The following is an 18,178-nucleotide window of genomic DNA, read 5'->3' on the forward strand; positions in this document are numbered from 1 at the left end:
CAGAAAAGTAATTCGGATAATTCGTACAAACAATTGGTTAAATTGGATCCAGATAATGAATCATTTTTTACTCGATCCAATACTTCTAATCGGCATTCTTGAGGGTTATCTCTTCTCAATACTTCATGCAACCAGCGATAGGTTCCAAAAGCAGTTTTCACTTTATTGTGTAAAGCTTTCAAAGACTCTTCCAATGTTTTTTTCACAATATCTTTGAAACTAATGTGAATGATGGGATATTCAGCCAAGTGTTTTTCGATTAATTTCTCGAACGGTGTAATTTTCAGTGCCAGAGACTCGTTTGTGAACACTTTGTAACTTTTGGTTTGGAGTTTTTCTTTTTTCTTTCCGTCTTCGTCTACTTCTATTTGTACGAAAAATTTCAGCATACTGAGTAAGCTGCTTTTGCCGAATTTTCCTGGACATGATATCGAACGGTAGTTTCCTGGTTCCGAGAAAAATTCGTTGACGAGTAATGTTTTATCGACGAATTTCGAAGGTCTTGATAATTGTTTGAGAAAATCCGATCTATCTGTTGGAGAGGATTTTTTGGCAGTTAAACTGTATGTTTTGTGAAAAGTGCAAGTTACAAATATTACACACGATAAGATCCAGATTGTGGACATGTTTCTTCATCTTCATTCGACGTAGCCAGTTCAAATAAATTGGAGGATTATTTGCAGGCAGGCAGCAGAAGGTGATTAAATTTCAGTTAGTAGGTAGGTAGCTAGATACCTAATGATCTTACTCATTCATAGTGTACTCACACAATACGTACCTACTTACTCCATTGAAATCAAAGAGATGTGTAGGTATTTTTAAAGCAAAATTTGGTGTAAACAAATTCGTACCTCTACATGGAATTACAAAAGGAACGATGTTTTGAGTAAACAATGAACTAAACTCAAAATTAATAACATTTAAGTATAGAAAAATATTTACTCATCAAGATGTTTGGTGTTTCAACTGATCGTAAGCAAGAAGAGAAATATATCATTCTTACGTACAAACGGATTGGGCATTTCATCGAATCAATACTTGAATTAAAATCATTGATAACGATCAATTTCATTTAGTTGAAATACCTACTCACCGATAACTGCTACATATGATAGTGTATGTCTAGATAGCAGGTAGGTGCGTACTTTGGAAAAAAATTCCCACTGCGCAGATCTCACAGCTGATGCCTATTAAGTATAGGTACTCTCTTTTTAAGAATGTATTTATGTATAATGTACATTCTACTTACGTCGTGCAAATTTGTAGTCTTGGAAGATTTTGTCCGGACTTATTTTCTAGATAGGTAATTTTGTTTCAATCTTGGTACCTACCTATGGTTTCGCGATTGAAAAAAAAAGTGATTCAGATGGAATCCGCTCAGGTTTCGTCTCAGGTTTTAATTTTGTTGTTTTGACTTCTGAGTCAGACAAATTTGGAATACCAGTTTGGAGCGATGTTCAAAATTATTGTTTTTTGTTTTTTTCTGATACTTACGTAAGTTTAAAACATTCTAGAGCCTCTAGCGATTTTCAATTTTTTCCTGAAAATTCAAGTCTTTCTAGTAAGGCCAAAAGTGAGCTTTACTAAGTAATTAATTATAACTTTGGTTACTACTCAGTACTCACTGGTTACCCTCTCATCAGGTAATCTCAACAAAAAACCTGATCGTGATACATATCTAATACATATCAAGTTCATTTTTGACCCTTTCAGAGCGAAATTTAAATTTCTGGAGAAAATTAAAAACTCGCAGGAGGCTCCAAAAAGTTGCGATTGTTTTCGAGTGGAGTGTTCATGTAGATTTTCTGTTTAGCGTCATTCTACGTCAATTCAACCAAAAAGTGGTGGGGGGGGTCGGCGATTTTTTTGAAATTTTTCCTGTGGAAAGACCTACCAGAGGGATGACCAATGGCGTAAATCGCAGCCCTCTATAGCCCTTTTTCATAGGCTGCTAAGGGGTGTCAAAGTTTTCACTGAACTTGAAATATCATCCATTTCGGCAGTGGATTATTTGATAACCGCGATACCTTCCAAAATGGAACTTTTTCCAATAGTTAGGGGGTTGAAAGGCTTTTTGGTGATAGATAAAAATCAAAAATCAGAGTTGCCACTTTTTTCGTACGAAAAATTAGTTCGAAAAGTTTCGAAACGTAGTTTTCATATCGTTCCGACTCTCAAAAATTCTAAAAAAAATCTATTATGGACAATATTTCATGCTGAACAACATATTAAAAAATTGGGATGGCATTATTTCGTGAAATCTATTTTAGAAAATTGAAAAGTTTGAAATATCAACTTCAGAAGCTGAAAATTTCACCATGGGCTTGTCTCATCATATTTATTGAAATGTCCAAATAAAATGTAAGGTTTCGGTATGCGACCTCCGCCGACCATTTCTGCCTAATTTTTCAAAATTGCCTTGTGAAAATCAAAAAATCACCCTGGAAGGCTGCAATATCAACTTCAGCAGCTGAAAATTTTACTATGGGCTAGTCTCACCATGTGCATTAAAATGCCAAAATAATATGGGAAGTTTTGGTATGCGACCTGCGTCGACTATTTTTGCTCAGTTTTTCAAAATTGCTATGTGAAAATCGAAAAATTTCTCTGAAAAATCGAAATTTCAACTTCAGCAGTTGAAAGTTTTGTGGTAGACTATGTTTGATGTCCTCTATCCAATGGTGTAAGAATCATTGGAATCGGTGTATGTCACCTGGGGCACCTCCCTTGTCAGAAGTGAAAAAATTGCTAGAGAAAAATAACTATTATGTGTTTTGACAACCATCTACTGAATTATCCATTCCTGCCTGGAGGACGAGTGCCTAGTGCCTACCTTAATATAAAATCAGATGCATTCGTAAGTAACATTTGTTCAAGTTTCCTGATAATTGTTAAAGTATGAGTACAATTTGTGGGCATAGTTTTCACAAATCGACCCATCGATCGCGAGAAAATATTTTTGTTTTTTTAAAATTCCATAACATGACTACATAAAACTTTTCCTTCTTCGTGCGAGAAATTTTTTTAATCGGGGAAAGAGAGGAGGGCGTGCGTGATTATTTATTAGGTAGGTACCTACTCGAGCGATCAAGAGAGCAGGGCAACATTTTTGCCTCCGTAGTTGAAAACAAAACCGGTATGATTGATGCTTACCTAATGCCTATTTTTTCTCATTAGAGCTTATGATAATATTTTCGTGTGTTTTCGATCATCGATGGGGATATTACCGACACCGATGAATTTTTAAAAGAAAAAAATTCTTGTTTGGTTTCATTAGGTTTCGTTTGATAGGATCCATTCCCCACACATTCAATCAATTCTATTGAAAATAGTTTAAAATTTAATCGTAATTTCTATTCTCATTTGCATTTTCCAAACATCACATCAGCACAGTGAAAGCTTTCGAGACATTTGTAGGTAATATATTGAATTTTGTGTAACTTTATTGACGTGTTTTCATCTACCAAAATAAATCGTAGCGCGACAATTTCGCGAAGCTAAATACTCGCAAGATGAAAATTATCTCCAAACTTTTGAAAACAATCAAAAACTTGATTTTTGTGGACGAATTCGACGAAATATACAAAAGTGCAACAACCAGGACGATCTTCGTTCTTTATTGCTGTTGCGGAGGATTCTGTTTCCATAACAACGTTCGGACGAGATTCAGGAAAGTTTGGATCATTTTTAACATTTTAAATTCGTGTTTATTTTACTTATTCCACCTGCCCACAAACGATTACTATGCTTGGCTATTACCCGCACCTGTCATGCTTGGAGTACTGGATAAAATTTTCTACTACTTATGGGTTTTTTTGAGCGTAGATTTTCTGCCTAAATTGATTGATTTTTTCGACAATAGCCCTACTGATGGAGAAGGAGTCTCCGCTTCTTTACTCACAGTACATGTAAAGAAACCTCAGGCTAAACTGATTTCTGGAATATGCTGTTTCATATTTCTTTGCACAATGACTACCAGTTTGGGAAATTATTTTTGTTACGAAAATTATTTCGTTCATCACTACCCCACTTATTTCCCATTTGAAAAAACCATCGTGTTGTACATCGCAATTCGATCCTTGCAAACGATTACCATCATACCCGAGCTTATCATATTTCTGTCTGCTCCAACGCTAATCATAATGATCACGATCAACATTTATAGTAGATTTGAGCTGCTTGGTTTATTTTTACGACGAGCTTCGTATTCAGTTTTTCTGCAAATGGATGAAGCCTCTAATATGGAGTTGGCAATGGATGAGAAACGTATACCGAGTAGTTTATCAAGAATTCAGGAAGTGAAAATTAGAAAAGCTTTGGCGTTGGACGAATTGACCAGTAAAATTATCATCGCCATAGAACGACATCAAAAATTGATCAAGTGAGTTGTTCGTTAAAATGTTATCAACAAACAATCCTAAACATCGTGACTTGTCGAGGAATTAATGAATTGCTCGATGGAAAATTTGGATGTTTTGAAACACTTAGGCCCCACAACTGTAAATTATTCATGATTTGAAATTTGTATTCTTTTTAGGAAAACTTTCATTATTAGACTATAATCCATACACGAAAAAATGCTCTAGAAGTCGATTTTGTATTTTTTTTTCGGGAACCGAAAAAATGCGCTGCCAAAATGAAGGTACTACCTGCCCCATTCAGAAAAGTGCAATTTTGACATTTTTACCCCGCACAACGAGGGGGTGGACCCTCAAAAAGGTGATTTTGGGGACATGGTTGGGACCGAAAAAACTCGACGGGGTTGTGTTGGGGGACTTCTCCCGATGCCAAATATGTAATTTTTTTCCGTGAAACCCTGCACAACTGCATTCTATGACACTTTGAATGCGATTTTTATGCATTTTTGGCCATTTTTTATGGTAAACTGACTCTTATGTCCAGGATATGGCTGGGGACCGAACGATTCTTGGACGTTTGTTAGACAGGGCTATTTGAAGCCCAACTGCGCAAAAACGGCGCAAAAATACGATCACAACGCGATTTTATGAGCACTAATAGGCTTGTTACCACTCCCCGGCCCCCAGAATTAAATAATGCATTGTGTATTCGATAATATCGATGCGACCCATCAAAATGGTATAAAATTTCGCGCCGAACTCAGAAATCGCAATGATTTTTAATTCTGACGACGCCCCCCCGCGGTGGAGTTTTCCCCCCTAAACCGAATATAACGATGATATTAAAAAAACTTTGCACATTACAGGTCGATACTGAAGATTTTTTTGTGTACGCAATCAGAATGATTTTCATATTTGTTGCTTGGAAATATTTTTGCTTCAAAATTTTTCATTCAATCTCCACCCTCTCCCCTCCCCTTTAAAGACTATGTTTGAACATGGATTTGAAAACTTGAACATGACCTATCAAAATGGTATAAAATTTTCCGCTGAGCTCGAAAATGGAAGTCATTTTTCATTTGTACCTCCTCGGTGGAGTTTTTCTCCTCAAAATGAATTTAACTATAAAACTGAACAAATTTGGCACCTTACCCGTCAGTATACGAAAATTTATGCACACGTAATCAGAGTATTTTTTTTCTCGTTTTTCATATCTATTTTTCTGTTTTCACTCTATTCATCTCATTTTTTTCATTTACATTTTTTGTACCTTTCATTGTTGTTCCATTTTTCTTGTTTGTATTTCTTTCTCGTTTTTCATTTTTTTTCCAATTTTCTTTTTTTGTTGGTATTTTTTGTATCTTTCAGTTTTGTTCCATTTTGTTTGTTTTTTTCTTGTTTTTCTCATTTTTCTGTTTTTACTCATTTCATCTCATTTTTTTTCATTTACCTACCTACATTTATTGTATCTTTCATTGTTGTTCCATTTTTCTTGTTTGTATTTTTTTTCTCATTTCATCTGATTTCTTCTCATTTATATTTTTTTTCGTCTTTCATTTTTGTTACAATTTTCTTATTTGAACGTTTGCATTTTTTTTTGTTCTTATTTTTCTGTTTTTTTTTTTTTTTTTTCATTTCATCTCGTATGTTTTGTATCTATCTTTCATTGTTGTTCCATTTTTGATTGTTTATAATTATCTTTTCTCGTTCTCTTAATTTTTCTGTTTTTTCTCATTTCACCTAATTTTTTTCATCTTTCATTTTTGTTCCAATTTTCATATTTTCTTGTAAGCAGATATCTTTTTCCTTGAATATTTTTTTATATTACAAGCGTCATATTGTTACATAAATTGTTATATGTACAGACGCGTAATGTGCACCCTGCACCGTGTTCAATTTCATAGCCACCTTTATGGGAGGAAGGGGGCAAAACTCCACCGAGGGGGTCCAAATGAAAAATGACTGCCATTTTCGAGCTCAGCGCAAAATTTTATACCATTTTGATAGGTCATGTTCAAGTATTCAAATCCATGTTCAAACATAGTCTTTAAAGGGGAGATTGAATGAAAAATTTTGAAGCAAAAATATTCCCAAGCAACAAATATGAAAATCATTCTGATTGCGCACACAAAAAATCTTCAGTATCGACCTGTAATGTGCAAAGTTTTTTTTTTATATCAATGTTATATTCGGTTTAGGGTGGAAAACTCCACCGGGGGGGGGGGGGGGGGTCGTCAGAATTAAAAATCATTGCGATTTCTGAGTTCGGCGCGAAATTTTGTACCATTTTGATGGGTCGCATCGATATTATCGAATACACAATGCATTATTTAATTCTGGGGGTCGGGGAGTGGTAACAAGCCTATTAGTGCTCATAAAATCGCGTTGTGATCGTATTTTTTCGCCGTTTTTGCGCAGTTGGGCTTCAAATAGCTCTGTCTAACAAACGTCCAAAAATCGTTCGGTCCCCAGCCATATCCTGTACATAAAAGTCATTTTACCTTAATTTTACCATCAAAAATGGCCAAAAATGCATAAAAATCGCATTCAAAGTGCCATAGAATGCAGTTGTGCAGGGTTTCACGGAAAAAAATTACATATTTGGCATCGGGAGAAGTCCCCCAACACAACCCCGTCGAGTTTTTTCGGTCCCGACCATGTCCCCAAAATCACCTTTTTGAGGGTCCACTACCTCGTTGTGCGGGGTAAAAATTTCAAAATTGCACTTTCTGAATGGGGCAGGTAGTGCCTTCATTTTGGCAGCGCATTTTTTTGGTCCCCGAAAAAAAACACAAAATAGACTTCTAGAGCACTTTTTCGTGTATGGATTATAGTCTATATCCTTTACTTTACATTATTGTATAATATTTCAGTGTTTCCCAATGTGTCAAACAAATGGAATACGTGTTATTTACTCCGATTCATGCGCAAGTTTTCATTCAGTCGATAATTTTGGCATTTTTCATCTCTTCGGTAGGCTTACCGTGTAGTATCTCTGAAATAAAATCACTCAATTTCTTAAACATATACTCGACCTTTGGCATTTATTCATACAGATCACCAAAACAGCACCTTTTCATTTACTATTTCAACTCACTGCAATTCTGTGTGCGTTGTTATTGATTTGGTTGCTATTCTGTTTCATTGGAGAAATGTTTCAAAACATGGTAGGTACCTAATTGAATGAATCCATAAGGTATGTGTCATTAATATTAACAGTGTGGTAGATCGCGAAAAAAAAATGCCTGAGGATTTTGACCAAATTCAGCGGAGACCCTCATTTTAACATGTAAGACATACAGAAAAAATTGAGCTCTGGAGGTGCTCCTGGAGGGGAGATATTAGTCCTTGAAGAGATGGGATTTTTGAAAAAATCGTGGTTTTTTTCACTCCCGTCGCAACCCAAACTGCTTTGGGAAAAATAAAATAGTCCATTCCCACATGAAAATAATTGAGATTCTGCGTCGATCGCTATGATTTCCAATTCCATCAAAATCTATGGCCAATTTTAAGGTTCTACAGAGCGTTTGAAAATTTGCAAATGATATTTTTTGGGTAAATTCGTGTTTTCAATTTTTTCCTTTTTAATATTTTGCAGTAATTATGATAAAATATGGAATGATATAATTTCTGAAACTTAGCAGTAGTGTTAATTTTTTTTTATTATTAAGTATGTACCTACATATCAAGTATCTTTTGGAACGGTGCCATTTTTCCTAAAAGAGTTTGGGTATGGGCTAGAGCGAAAATATCACAAAAATACCCCCTCTTTGAAGACTCATATCTCTCCTCCAGAAGCACCTCCGTAGCTCAAATTTTTTCTATGTGACATTCAACGTAAATAAAATGAAGGTTTTCACAGAATTTGGTCAAAATTATACGACATTCTTTTTTTTTATCGATCCATCTTAACGAATAGGTACCTAGACTTGGTCTTTTTTAGTCCAGTTTCGCAGGTTTATAATTTTTTGTACCTACTGTGTTTTTTTTTAATGACCGAAATTTTTTCAGAACCAAATTATAGCTATGGAAATTTACGACAGCCCTTGGTATCTCTTGGAACCAAAAGATCGCAGACTTGTGCATACATTTTTGACCATCATTCAGCGACCGATTTCTATTACCATTTATGGATTGCACCCAGTGAATTTTTGCTCTTTTCCGAACACCTTGAATACGATTTACTCTCAAGTGCAAATACTTCGCACTCTTCAGCTCAACAGGCAGATACATCATAACTGAACTGATGCCCATACTTCGAAGTCATAGCAAATTTTAATAATGGAATAATTTTAGCTGTTCATATTCAGAATAGTTTTTTGGTGGAGACTAATTAAATTTTTTTTCAATTTGCAATTTTTTCGTGTTGTTCCAAATATGTATTTAGTGATTTCAAATTAATTTTTTGTGTAGTGATTCCGAATGAATTTTTCTTGCAATTTTATGAGCAATTTACCACAGCTTAGGGTAGAGGGTTATTCCTTCATACTTAGTCATTTTGAATACCTACCAACGTTTTTTGCATTTTTTGCATTTTTTGTAGCATCCAATTCTGAATGGAGTTTTTCTGAAAATTTCGATGATCATTTATTGCATTCAACTGTTTGTTTGTTTGTTTTTTTTTTGAAGCAACATTTCTATGCGCTGTAGAATTTTATTTTCAATTTAGTGAAGATTTTTTTGTGGTGATTTCAAATGTTTTTTCTCGAAATTTCGAACTTTTTTTTTAGAAAAAATGAATGTTTAATGTTATTTGTAAAATGAGTTTATTAGAATTGAATTTCATGACTTTTTTTTTAGTGATTTAAAATTATTTTTTGTGATGAATAAACGTTGTTGAATTTAGTGAATTTTTTAGTGACAATTTCAAACATGTAGGTAGTTGTATTTTATTGCGGTGTTAAAGAATTATATTTTTTGGTGATTTATGCCTATACCTACTAACTTATTTCAATTGTCATTATTTAAGTTAGCCATTGTGTATAATCTCACTTACATATTGTAAAACTTGCACCGCAAATTAAGAATGTAATTTAAATTATAATGCACCCGTTTTTTTTATTCAGAACGAGGAGATGGATTTTATTATTGTTATTATTTATTATTATTAATTATTACTATTTTTTCACAATTCTTTTTGAAGATAAATATGGAACATATTACGTAGATTTCTGCACGATTTTTGTTATGTAGGTATGTATAATCAATTAGCTATACCTTACATCTGAAATATAAGATTTCTATACTCACAAAAATTTGTTATTTTCATTTCCTATCCAAGATTAAAGATCAAATAAATCAGGTACTAATCACATAAAAAACACTCGATAAGTACCTATCTACTACCTACCTACAAAATATGTTATTCTTGTCTTTTTGTAATTTTTTCCATCCTGATCATAAGTAGATTGGTCTATAATCACAACTCTGTGTCATCAAAAAGAGACCAATGATCATAGAATAGGTCACTTTGGAAAAAAAGGAACCCTCAAAATTTGACGGAGCTTCAAAAACTCGATGGATTTTGTTTGTTTCTTATTTCATTATTCTTACAAAATATTCCTGAATACTTGGACCTACACTTTCGATTTCTGTAACTAAATGCGCAAGACAATCATTTTTTAAAAAATTGATTTAAAAAATCTTAAACGGCACCTGCATAAATTTTTATAGGATTCTTTTGAATATCCTATATCCTTACATTAAGCTTAACCATTCGAAAAATGAGATAAAATTCTGATGCCAAGTTTGATTCTTTACTAAAAATTCACGTATGAATTCTCGCTCCTAAAATTTCGCGGTAACCACTTTGAAGTTTCTGGAGAAAATTAGAAAATCGCTGGAGATTCCAGAATGACCAAAACCAGGTTTCCTTTGTGAATGAATGAATCGCTGAAATTGTTCAGATTGACATCGCTCCTCAGTCAATTTAGCGAAAAAGGACATGGAAAAATTTATTTTTTTAAAATTCATCAATAATACTTATATCTAGTTGAAAATTGTAGATGATTCGTTCGCAAATGATTCGCTCTTTGGCCTCCGCAGCAATGGAACAAAAAAACAAGTAATTGATACTTACCTATTCCTGCTCTTTCTCATTAGGTATAATTTATGATAATATTTTCGTGTGTTTTCGATCATCTATGAATTTTTAACACATGAACATTCTTGTGTGGTTTCGAATGATCGGATCCATTTCCCACGCATTCATTCTAAACTATTGAAAATAGTTTTAAAATTTAATCGTAATTTCTATTCTCATTTGCATTTTCCAAAACATCACATCAGCACAGTGAAAGCTTTCGAGGCAATTGTTGTAAGTATAATATTGAATTTTGTGTAACTTTGATGTGTTTTCATCTACCGAAATAAATCGTTACGCGACAACTTCGCGAAGCTAAATACTCGCAAGATGAAAATTATCTCCAAACTTTTGAAAACAATCAAGAATTGGATTTTTATCGACGAATTTGATGAAATCTACAAAAATGCAACAACCAGGGCGATCTTCGTTCTTTATTGCTGTTGCGGGGGATTCTGGTTCCATAACAACGTTCGGACGCAATTCAGGAAAGTTTGGATCATTTTCAACATTTTAAATTTCATTTTCGTATTTTCATCGTGTTTATTTTACTTATTCCACCTGCCCGCAAACGATTACTATGCTTGGCTATTACCTGCACCTGTCATGCTTTCATCACTGAGTAAAATTTTCTACTGCTCGTGGATTTTTTTCAGCAACGATTTTCTCTCTAAACTGATTGATTTTTTCGACAATAGCCCTACTACTGATGAAGAAGAAGCTTGCGCTTCGTTCCTCACAGTACATTTTAAAAAACCTCGAGCTGAACTGATTTCAGGAGTATGCTGCTTCATATTTCTTTCCGCAATGATCAGTAGTTTAGGAAATTACATCTGTTACGAAAATTATTTCATTCATCATTACCCCATCTATTTCCCCTTTGAAAAAACCATCCTGTCGAGCATCGCCATTCGATTCGTACAAAGTGTTACCGTCATACCTGAGATTATTTTATGTGTAACATTTCCAACGTTAATCATCACAACCACGGTCAACATTTATAGTAGATTTGAGCTGCTTGCATTATATTTACGACAAGCTTCGTATTCAGTTTTTCTGCAAATGGATGAAGCCTCTAATATGGAGTTGGCAATGGATGAGCAACGTATACCGAGTAGTTTATCAAGAATTCAGGAAGTGAAAATTAGAAAAGCTTTGGCCTTGGACGAACTCACCAGTAAAATTATCATCGTCATAGAACGACATCAAAAATTGATCAAGTGAGCTGTTTGTTTCTGTTTTGTTTTTCATCAAATTTGAAATTGTTATCAACAAGCAATATATAAACTTGCCGAGGAATTAATGAATTGCTCGATGGCACATTCGGATATATGTATTTTGAAACATTTGTGTTAGGCCCATTTTTCTTTTTTAGAAAACTTTCATCATCTTTTACTTTACATTACCTATGTATTACATATTTCAGTGTTTCCCAATTATTTGTCAAACAAATGGAATACGTGTTAGTTACTGCGATTCATGCGCAGATTTTCATTCTGTCGATAATTCTGGCATTTTTCATCTCTTCGGTAGGCTTACGCAGTGTACTAATATCTCGAAAAAAAATCACTCGATTTCTTAAAAATACTCAACCTTTGGCATTTATTTATACCTACAGATCACCGAAACAGAACATTTTCATCGACGATTTCAAAACCCTGCAATAATTCTGTGTGCATTATTATTGATTTGGTTGCTGTTCTGTTTCATTGGAGAAATGTTTCAAAAAATGGTAGGTGAATATTGAGTCAATCTATAAAGGTATTTGTCTACCTATACACAGTGTGGCGGAACACGAAATAGAAATGTCTGAGGATTTAGACCAAATTCAGCGGAAACCCTCATTTTAAGATGTACGTCGAGACACAGAAAAAAGCGGGCTCCCGAGGTACCCCTGTAGCCCAGTCAAATAGCGGAAAAAAATGGGTGAACCCAGACATAATTGCGACCAAAGGTTTTTTGCGAATATTGTCTAGGGTGATGTGGTGAACAACATATTAAAAGCCCCCGCTCTTACCCCTAGAGCTAATCCCACCACAGTGGATCAAAGCCCCCCAAAATCAATATTTTGTCAAAAAATTCTGAAATGTCAACTTTTGAGTAAAATGAGCACTGATCATTTAATCTCCTCTCGAATACCTATCAAATGAGCTATCAACCAACTCCTTAGCCCCAAGGGGGTGGCGCTACGACCCCTCAAAGTGATGTGATTTTAATAATGTTCACATTATTTCATGACTTTGGGACTTGGAACCTGTTCTAATCGATCAAATAAAGTCAAACTTGGGGAATGAGATTTTTTCGGGACCTAAAGTCGACCCCTAGAATGGGGAGGGTCAAATTCGAAAATTACGGAAAGGTCGTTTTTTTGGAGGGGCATAATATGGTCCCAAATGGAAATGGATGAACATGGTCCAAACTCATATCTTTCGTCAGTACTCCCATTTTGATCAACATATCCTAATTTCAGCTTCCTAGGCCATCCCCGCTTCTTTTAAGGAGGAAAAACCCGAAAATAGGGGTAAAACGAGGGGTTTTCCACCTTAATTCCGCCTTAAATGGAGTGGGGATAACCTAGGAAGCTCGATATATTTGATATAATAAATTATAACAGGTTACTCTTAAAATAACGTTAATAAGTAATATTTTATAAAACTAAAGAATTCCACCGTGAAGTGGCGCAAGAAAGTGTACAAACTGACCCCCGTGTCAACAATTTATTAGCAAAACCCACAAAGGAGAGTGAACTTAAATCTAATCATGTACACATTAACCACTTAAGAGTTTTAAACTGGTGACTAGACACTCAAGCCTACTCAAGCCCTATAACTATTCATATGTTGGGATAGGACTGTTCTGACTACCAAACATACACTAGAGAGGACAAATGTAAATTGATCATTGATCATTGATCGTTTTGTAACTTGGCTACTAGCCTCTGAATACAAAAGGATTGATCTTTACGAACTGGAGAGCATTTACCACATGGCCATAATGACCATATTGGAGTGTGAGAAGATATGTACTATACTCTAATGTTTCCCACGTATGTACCTAACACATTACCCTTATAAACTATATACTACTTGCACTCGTCAAAGACCCATAGGCTCGATCTATTTGACAGAAAACTTTTTTAAAAAATAGAAATCTTATGGCAATTTTTGAAGGGAAAAAAATAGGATTTTTGGCAGTTTTGTAAGAAGGAAAATTTATTTGGCAATTCTAGAAAAAAGGAAACCTCTTTGAAAATTTTGACCAAAAAGAAACGATCTTCTTCTCAATTTTAGCAACTTGAAAAAACCAGAACCTTTTCATGATTTTGAGCAATTTCTGCAAGAAATCAATTTTTTTGGAAAGCAAAACCTTTTCGAATTCAACGTGAAAAACGAGTTTTTTCAAAAAATGAAGGACTTCCCATTCGTAAAATTCATTTGTTTATTTTTACAAAAAAAAATGTTTTATTACAAAATGAGTTGTTTCTCTGAAAACATTTTTTTTTTGGCGGGGAATCATTTATTTTTCATAATTTTTTTGGCGGTCAAAATTTTGGATTACATTTCTTTCATCGTTATATGAAATCGCGAACTGTTGTTTACAATTGTCCTTGAAATACCTTTCTTTGTTGTTCGAATCCCCCGTCATTCATATCAACTTTGTCTGTTGTGGCAATATATTCCCCAATCTCAAATACAATCTTTTGGAACCGCGCCATTTTCCCCAAAACAGTTTAGGTAAGGGCTAAAGCGAAAATACCTCCTCTTTGAAGACTCACATCTTTCCTATACGTAGAAGCACTTACATGAGCCAAATTTTTTATGTATGATTTTCAGCACAAAATGAAGGTCTGCACTGAATTTGGTCAAAATCCTCCGAAATTCTTTTTTTTTCGATCCATCTTAACAAATCGACTTGGCTTTTCAGTTCAGTTTTGCAGATTTGTAATTTCAAATTATACTGTGTTTTTTTTTATTGACCCAAATTTTTTCAGAACGAAATTATCGCTATGGAAATTTATGACAGCCCTTGGTATCTATTGGAACCAAAAGATCGCAGACTCGTGCACACATTTTTGACCATCATTCAACGACCGATTTCTATTACCATTTATGGATTGTACCCAGTGAACTTTTGCTCTTTTCCGGACACCTTGAATACGATTTACTCTTAAGTGCAAATACTTCGCACTCTTCAGCTTAACAGGCAGACACATCGCAACTGATGCACATAAATGTGCTTCGAAGCTTGGATAATATTTTATTTGTGACTCGTGGCCTTGACGGGCCTCTAGTGATGAACATTTAGCATCTCTGAGTCAAGATTTAGCATTTTGCCTTATCAAGGGTTAAAATATTTTGCAAGTAAATTACCTTAAAATTAACTACACTAACGACTAGCTACCTAGGTATCAATTTAGACAAAAAAAATTAATTTTAAGGTATTATACATGTGAACCTAGATATCGCACTTATCCCACTGTTAAATACATACGTATAGGCGTTGCGTATGATGGGAGGATAAGAATATTTCCCTAATAGGTCAGGATGAATCTAACTCCCTAAGAGATGTAATATATCACCTTTTAAAACAGTACTTACCCGCTGCTAGCTCAGCTCTTTCAACACCAATATGTATAAATTTAAACAGATTTAGTCGAGTTTACCTTGTATTAATTCGAACCGCACGCGAAATAAGAACACACGATAAACACGAACTGTGTATTATAATTTGAAATAAATTATAAAACGATACTTAAGTCTAAAACATTTAAAACTCTACGCGTATAACTAATAAATATTCCACCGAATAGTGGCGTAAGTAGGATCGCTTTTACCCACCTACGTGTAACTATCAAATTGCCCGCGTTGGGTAGCGAATTTAGAAGACTTAAGTTTAAACGCGAATACTCTCCCTTAAACAGGAACGTTAAGGCAGAGGACCTGGGACTCAAGCACAACTCTTACGTAGGAGTGAGTGGCCTTATTACTTTTCCGCGGTCAGACCTACCAGACGAAGCGCGAATCGACAAGTGAAGATCAATTCCTTCTCGACTTGGCTTCTAGCCTCGAGTTGAGAAGGAATTGAGCTTTACGAACTTGTGAGCTTTTCACATCTGCCCTTAATGGAATGATGTGAAAACACCTCTTGGGTGGTTCCCACGTACTTAACACCTTACCTAAGTGCATCGAATGTATACTTTCATCTAAGTAAAGTACTGTAGAATCGAACTATTGATTGGATTCTCCAGTACTTCCTTTAGATGAAAGATTTATAATCCCGCTAAGAGAGATACGATGAATATCCCTGCCTAGCCAGTGAAGGCATATTGTCCCCTTACATTTGCCCCTAACGTGGGTTTACTTCTAAAGTATCCCCTGAGGAAATGTAGAGGAAAGCACGGAAATTTTGAAAAAAAGGTGACGTTGTGCTTCACTGGATGTGACCCTATTGCCCCCCGTACTTTGCTTGAGTGATGCGGGGAATAGTAATCCCAAAATAAATTTTGAAACTCTTTGGTTTTTATTATAATTCCAAAAGTGAGGTGAATTTTGAGTGTGCTGGTGAGTTGACTCTTACTGACAAAGAGTAACTACAATTGACCATCAATATTTGACCGAAGTCAATATGTCAATAAATCAATCAAGAAGCTACCTTTGATCTGGTCACTCCACAGCAGGGTCATGGCCGAAATGGTAAGTATTTAAGTACGATTTAATTTTTGAGGGGGAGGGTTAATCTAAAAGGTACCCTTCCTCAATTTTGTGATTTCAAGAGAAGATGAAAAAAGCTCAAAAAGTTCGTGGTTGTTTGGCTTTGTTGTCTTTGGATAGTCTGACCAAGAATTTTTGAAGAAAAATTGCTGGTAAGGTTGGCTTGAGTATAGCTATTGTTTTTACTAAAAAATTTGAAAAATGGATGATTTTCTATTGGAAAATCATTCATTGAATAATTTGAGTAGAGTTTTTATAGTTTAACTAATATAAAAAAAAAATTGGAAAAAAGAAAAAAGTTCAAAAAATTAAAAAAAATTCTAAAAGGAAAAAAATTCTATCAAGTTTTGATGTAATATTTGCGCTTTTGAAATGTTCAAAACTGATCATTGATAAGAAAAAAGGAAAAAAAAAAAAATTAAAAAATTTGAAAAAACTGTGAAGAAAGTGAGTTATTTTTCTATTCGAAAAGTTGTCATTTTTTCAAAATCCAAAAAAAAATTGTTTTTTAGGGAAGTTTGAAAAAAGAAAAAAGGTTGAGGAAAAATGAATTATTTTTCTATTGGAAAAAATGTTCATTTTTTTTTAATAAAAAAAAATTAAAATTTTGGCATTTGGGTTTTATGATAGAGGGCTAAGTTTTTAGAAAAAATTGCGATACCTTTCTATTGTACACAGAGTTCGGTTGAAAGCGAAACTACTTACCACCACTATTCGATGAAAAACAAAAAAAATAAAAAAAAATAATTTGAAAAGATTAAAAAAATTGAGAAAAGTTAAATTTTAAAAAAATTATAAAAAATAAATAGGAAAGTAATTAAACAAACTTAATTTTAAGCAACGTTGTTCTTCTTTCTTTATTTTGTTTCACGTTGTTTTATAGTTAATTAAAGATAAATTATTTTCTAATCAGTCTTATTTCTCATAATTAATTTCAAGTTTTTTCTTCTTTTTTTACAGGTGTATTTTGGTCAACAACGATGACAAGAGAATTACTTTGTTTATCAAAAACTAAAGATAAGTACAAAAACATATTTACATTTTTATTAAATAATGTATAATTTAAGAGTATTTTTGTTTCTTAGGATTAAATCAGTCTAATTTAAACACATGATCGATTTAAAATATCTGTACAATTTTTATTTCTAAAAAAAAAATTTTAAAATTATGAAATAATTAAATAAAAAATGTTGTTTTTGTTTAGGACCAGTTCAGAGAAAGATGGGTGAAACTTAAAATGAGATGAAGCCAAAGTTGAACCAGTCTGTTGGGGTATTTTTCATATTTACAATGAGGTGAGTAAATCTAAAAATTTGGCTTAATTTTATAGAATATTTACGATTACATAGTTTAAAATTAGTTATTATAAAAGAAAAAAATAGGAAAAAATGATAGTTAAAATGATAATTTTAATTTTACTTTTAAAATTAGAAAATTCTAATCCTAACTCTTTTTGTTCCAGGAGAAGACAAAGAAGATTTCCTTAACTAATAGTGCACAGATCCTTTCTTAGCTCATGGACTTCTTTTCCAGGTTGTATTTTTTTTGTAAAAATTAATTAAAAATAGAATTTAAAAATAAAATTTAAGTAAACTTATGCCATTTTTGTTCCACAGGAAGACAACCATGGCTAAATTTTTTGAAAGGAATGTTATCCGTCTACGGTCTGAGTCAACATGGCCTTCTGTGCCCTGAATGTGGTATCTTTGTTAAAAAATAAAAAAAATTATAAAAACTTGAAAAAAAAAATTTAAAAATAAAAATTTTTGTAAATTTTTGGAAAAGACTTTTTTGAATTTGAATTTTTTGTTTTTTGTAAACTTGTTTTACGTTATTGTAAGTTTGTAAAAAAAAAATAATTGTAATAATAAAAAAAAATTCGTAAAATAAATTGCAAATTTATTTTAAGTTTGTAAAAAGAAATAAATGTATACATACATGTAGTACAAATTTTTGTATGTTTGTAAAAAAAAAAAAAAAGGTGTTTTATGCTATTTTGTAACATAATTGTATGTGTAGAAATAAAT

The 18,178-nt window shown here is 33.4% G+C and overlaps 1 protein-coding gene and 1 long non-coding RNA gene across 2 annotated transcripts; both read left to right on the forward strand.

The window, feature by feature from the left end:
* The first annotated feature begins 3,297 nt into the window (after window positions 1-3,297).
* Or71a (Odorant receptor 71a) lies at window positions 3,298-9,527 on the forward strand. Its single transcript, XM_065351308.1, has 4 exons — window positions 3,298-4,381; window positions 7,232-7,331; window positions 7,415-7,525; window positions 8,370-9,527. Exons 1-4 carry the CDS (start codon window positions 3,513-3,515, stop codon window positions 8,598-8,600), a joined length of 1,311 nt encoding a protein of 436 aa, XP_065207380.1. The 5' UTR covers window positions 3,298-3,512; the 3' UTR covers window positions 8,601-9,527.
* Window positions 9,528-16,986: 7,459 nt separating this feature from the next.
* On the forward strand, window positions 16,987-17,911 carry LOC135833787 (uncharacterized). Its single transcript, XR_010556549.1, has 3 exons — window positions 16,987-17,446; window positions 17,614-17,684; window positions 17,768-17,911. It is a non-coding gene; the product is annotated as an uncharacterized LOC135833787 (long non-coding RNA).
* Window positions 17,912-18,178: the final 267 nt, after the last annotated feature.

Source organism: Planococcus citri, chromosome 2, assembly GCF_950023065.1.
Source record: "Planococcus citri chromosome 2, ihPlaCitr1.1, whole genome shotgun sequence".
Classification (NCBI taxonomy): domain Eukaryota; kingdom Metazoa; phylum Arthropoda; class Insecta; order Hemiptera; family Pseudococcidae; genus Planococcus; species Planococcus citri.